Source organism: Monosiga brevicollis, genomic scaffold, assembly GCF_000002865.3.
Source record: "Monosiga brevicollis MX1 MONBRscaffold_57 genomic scaffold, whole genome shotgun sequence".
NCBI classification, from domain to species: Eukaryota; class Choanoflagellata; order Craspedida; family Salpingoecidae; genus Monosiga; species Monosiga brevicollis.
Genome location: NW_001865093.1, coordinates 42,741 through 47,873, shown reverse-complemented (window position 1 = coordinate 47,873; position 5,133 = coordinate 42,741). Strand labels below are relative to the sequence as shown.

General features: G+C 57.2%; 1 protein-coding gene across 1 annotated transcript; it reads right to left on the bottom strand.

Moving 5' to 3' along the window:
• Positions 1-250: 250 nt before the first annotated feature.
• On the bottom strand, positions 251-2,306 carry MONBRDRAFT_34804 (uncharacterized protein). Its single transcript, XM_001750977.1, has 6 exons — positions 2,005-2,306; positions 1,550-1,922; positions 1,306-1,476; positions 854-1,255; positions 618-763; positions 251-490 (listed from the first exon to the last, which is right to left on the bottom strand). Exons 2-6 carry the CDS (start codon positions 1,880-1,882, stop codon positions 385-387), a joined length of 1,158 nt encoding a protein of 385 aa, XP_001751029.1. The 5' UTR covers positions 1,883-1,922; positions 2,005-2,306; the 3' UTR covers positions 251-384.
• Positions 2,307-5,133: the final 2,827 nt, after the last annotated feature.

Below are 5,133 nucleotides of genomic sequence, written 5' to 3'. Positions count from 1 at the left end.
TNTCCGGTGCGTGTGAGCCCGTGAGTTACCGCTTCATCAAAGAGAGGAAATGGCTATTGGACGGGCGACGCCAAGAGAGGAACATGCAAGAGACTTTGCAGGAAAGGGATGGCAAGGCCATGGAAGCCAGATCAAATCTGATCCGACCAAGTCACAACCCCGGGTGGCCTTGTGTCGAGTCCAAAACAGACCGAAACAGGGTAGCACTGCCCTGTGTCATGATCTAGATGCCCCACCCAGACATTGGGATCCGTCCGGAGGTCAATTCATCAATGGCCCCTTCCCTTGCGTGGCATGTGGCAAAGCAACAAACGGACAAGCCGACAGCACACAAACACACAAACACACAAATACACAAACACACAAACACGCAGCACGAGCATCCTAATCGGCCGTGTAGTACACCACCAGCTCGGGATAGATTTGAGCATTCTCAAAGATAATCACCTCGTGAAAACGTCTGGGCGGCGTCGCGATGACCGAGTCAAATCTAGAAGAAAGGGCGGACGCAGCAGTCGGGTCGGGTCAGAGCAAAAGACCGGCAGAAGGCGGGCAGGAGACGTCGGGCAGGAGACGTCGGGCAGCATGCCAGAATCAGAAAATTTTGTTCGACGAACCGCTCGTTGTTGGGTGCATCGGGCAGCAGTGGAGGAGCCAGTGCCCGAGAACGAGGCGAAGGACGGACATAGGCATGGCCTAACAGGGCTCGCGTAATAATGAGCATCCGCTCGCCGTTTGCTCCAGGCGTCGCATAATGGTGACTCTACACCCAGGTTCAAGTAGACGCACAGCGCCAATAAAGCAATGTGAGGACACACACGTAGAACCCTGCACACCAACAATTCGACCACACCTTTCTAGGATGGTCGGCCAAGTAAACGCCAAGACCATACTTGTGGCCTGAGCTGCGACCAGCGAAGCGATGATCAAAGCCCAGGCGCACAATCTTGTCTCGAAGTGATCGCACGGGCGCAATGCCGTGGAGCAACAAGCGCTCTTGACAGGATGCATCTCGAAGCAAAGCTGGACAGCCCGAGAGCGCATCCAACGTGGCCGTATGAAGTCGATCATAGTGCTCCTGACCCGTGAGGCGGTGCAGCATCTCCCGTCGCTTGGCGCTGTACCGTTCCCACAGCACGGGGTTCTGCACACGCTCCACCCGCCGCACTGCAACGTTGCTTGGTCCCTGCCCGTCAGCACTCAGCTGCTGTAGCAGCTCAACCACCTTAGTACACAATGGGGTCAAATCAGTCGGCTTGTCAGGATAAAAGAATATTATTGCAATTATATCATCAAGCAACGCACCTCGGGGATGAGCTCGGGTGCGTCGCGCAAAACGTCAATAGCTGGCCCGGCATGGGCCGCGACAGATCGTTCTGCAATCTGCCGGCCGCTCAATAGGCTCGGCCGTTGTTTCGGATCTGTTGCAAGCAAGGCCCGTGTTTCCTTGTACAAATCACTCGACGAATCGCATATCTGCAATGGAAAAAGGTACATGAGCTTAGAATAAGCTGGCCTTGCCTGATCCAGCCAAAAATGCATCACTGACCTCAGCCGCCAAGTGCGGAAAGCTGCAGACACTAACTCTCGCTGGTAAATTCCATCTGCATTGATCCACGACCTCATCGCCCCGTGACTGAGCAGGCGGCACCGTTTGTGGATACATGTACGTGTTGTAGAGAACGCAGCCGAAGGAAAAGGCATCTTGTGCCGGGCGCGCGCCTACTCGACCCTGGCCGAAAAGCACCTCCGGTGCGACGTAGCCCGCCGTACCCGACGACGCGGTGGCAGTACAAGGCAACATCGTAGCTTCAGCGGCGGCTTTGGCAATGTCGAAATCACCCAGCCGCACTACAGGCTGGTCCTCTGCACCGTCCAACATGATGTTGCTCAGCTTGACATCTCGATGCACCAAGCCCTTGCTATGCATAAACGCCAGCGCCGTGCGCAGCTGAGTCATCAGACTCGCAATCACGGTTGAGGTGGCCATGTGGCGCGCCTTACCGAGCCACTGCTGCAGATCCCCTTGCGTACACCACAGCTGCACCAAGTAGGCGCTGGGGTGGCCACTGTGCACGTCCACGAGCGCGCCGAGGACCGGGATGATGTGTGGGTGCTGAAGCTGGCGCATGGCGCGTAGTTCGCGCAGGAATGTACGGCACTGGTCCTGCTTGTGTTGCCGAGCAAAAGCATACTCCTTGACGGCCAAATCTTGTTCCCCAGAATCTTTCAGCGCGGCACGGGCCTTGTACACCTTGTGGTTTTGGTTGTAATGAAGATCAAGCTGGCCCAGGCTGGAGAGCGACAATGTGCGATCCACTTCGGTCATGGCCTCCAAGATCAGGCTGGCTGGAAGGTCCGGCCCAAGCACTGTGCGGAGACGCGCTCCCAGCGTGCTCTGTTCAGGGTGCAGAAAGACCAGCAGCGCTGGAAAGTGTTGGTGCAGCAGCTGGGCGAGCTCTGCGACGTGGTCCACGTGAGAATGATTTGATAATTGTTGTTGCAAGGTATCCAGCCGTTCCTTCTTCTCTTGGAGCTTGTGTTCGAGGCTTGGACGCACGTCTTCAGGCACCAGCTGCAACGCTGCACTGATACCTTGAACCTCAGTCTCCACCGTGGTCAATTCCTTGTGAGCAGCAACTGATTCATCATCGACGCCTTGAGTCAAGCTGTCCACATGACTCATGCACGAGTCCAACACGGAGAGCGTCGTGGCCTGCCAGTCGATCATGTCTTGCAACTGCTGCATCAGAGCTTGCGACTCGTGGTGCACAAACGTCAGATACCAATCCTGATACTCGTAGTCTGGAGGTGGTTGCCACTGAGCAATTTGCTCGAGACCATTCTGCTCGAGCAGGCTCAGCTTCTTGTGCGCTTGACACAGCTCCTCCCAGGCCTCGGGCAATGCCTCGGCTGGAGGTGGTGCACTCACATCCAAGCCTTTTGCACACTGCTCTAGTGCGTCCACGCGATGGTCCGTGTCGGTGGTTCCCGCTCTTGCCACAGCACGCAGGGCAGTAATCAGCGCCAGCGCCAGCTGCTGGAGGTTGCTGTTGGCACTGGTGAGCAATTGTTGGCGCTTGGCTCCCACGTCGTGTAGTCCGACGAGTTTATCCAGGACTGCTGCAAGGTCGGTTGGCATTGCCTCTTGGTTTGGTCCAATTGCCTGCATCGCGCCGGCATTCTTGGAGCTGGGACTTGGTTTGTGACGCTTAGAAGGCGGCGTGCCATTTGTTGCGGGTGGCGCCTGGGGCATATTAACTGTAAACTTCTTGTCAAAGTCACTGGCACATGGTTGCAAGGCACTCAACACCGGCTGCAACGAAAACTGCTTTACGATATCGCGCAGCTCTTGCAGCACTGCTTCTAGGTTGTCAGTGTTGGGGTCCAATTGACCCAAGCGGTTGTTCAACGCTTCGGGCGCTGCCAGTGCCTGGTCGAGCGCGCCGAGGGCCTGGGTGGTGGTCGCCTGGAAGGCAGCCCAGTCCATGGCAGGAAACTCTGGTGGCGCTTCATCGATGGTCCTCTGGATGTCCGCAACTGCCGTTGCAAGATTGGGGTTTTGTTTGGCGGCACCGCTGATAAAGGCATCGAGGTGGGGGAGAGGATGGGTGGTGGTGCGCTCCGGCAGGAGGGGCCTAAGCCAAGTATCCACCACCACCACAACAGAGGCCGTGGTCTAATGGAGGGTTGTGTGGTGCCCATTGGTCGTGATGAGGTTGGACGAGGCCGTAGGAATTGGGGTAGTAAATGCATTGGGGAAAACAAGATGGGGGAGCAGGCTCACCTCGAGGGTGGGGGTGGTGGGCAGAGGCGGTAGCCAGGCGGAAGGCGGTGCCGGCGTAGGCGGAGCGAGTGGTGCGGGTGGTTGTGATAGGCGAGCCTCGTGAGCAGCAAACACGGGCTCCAGCTTGTCGCCATGCCCGCATTGACGTCCGAGATCAAGGGGCGTTTTGCCATCCTGAGAACATGTGATTGGAGCGTGTGAGGTGGGCAGCGACGTGAGGGCTGAGTTGGGCGACGTGCATTTGCTTTGATATAACACAGGCGAGGTGACAATGCTTTGAAGTGGGCCGAAGACGCCAGACGCGCGAGTGGTGTGCAAATGGTGCGGGCAGGTAGCAGGGGTCCGAACGGAGGCGTGCTTGGAGAGAGGAAAAAAAAAAAGGATACGGCGCGTGTGCCGGGGGCAAAAGTCAAGGCACGGTCACCGAGAGCCGCTTGGGCGAGCCAGGGAGGCAGAGGCGTGATGGCAAGGGGTTGGGGATGGATCAGAAAAAGGGGAGAGCGAGGACGGCAGGCGGAAGAGACAAGCGGGGCGCGGGGAGCACCGACAACGGGCGGACGCAAAACGGTGGAAGAAGAGGGATAGCGGGAAAGAAGACAAGGTGCCAGGGGGGAAGAACGGACGCGCACGGATGGGCAGGGTGTAGCGGAGAGGAGGGACGGGGGCAAAGGCGACGGGGCAGCGGGAGCAGGAGCAGCAGCCAGAGGGGTAAAGGGGGGAAGAGGGAGGTACTGGACTGACGTAGTTCTTGGCTTTAGTATCAGCACCGTACTTCAACAGCATCTCCACCACCTTGTCATGACCGTTAATGCAGGCATAGTGCAGTGGTGTCCAGCCATCCTGTGGGATGATGCATCAGCATGACGTACAGCATCATCATCATGGGGTACGGGTGCACCATCATAGGGGGGTAAAGGGGGGAAGAGGGAGGTACTGGACTGACGTTGGCCTTGGCTTTAGCATCAGCACCGTGCTTCAACAGCATCTCCACCACCTTGTCATGACCGTTACGGCAGGCCCAGTGCAGTGGTGTATCGCCACCCTGTGGGATGATGCATCAGCATGACGTACAGGTACAGCATCAGCATCATCATCATCAACATCATCATCATCATGGGGTACAGGTGCACCATCATAGGGGGATAAAGGGGGGAAGAGGGAGGTACTGTACTGACCCTGCCCTTGGCTTTAGTATCAGCACCGTGCTTCAACAGCATCTCCACCACCTTGACAAGACCGTAACGGCAGGCCCAGTGCAGTGGTGTTTGGCCATGCTGTGGGATGATGCAAACATGCAGTATATGTCCCATGTTATACCATAACGTCACCCCATCCAGTGACATATT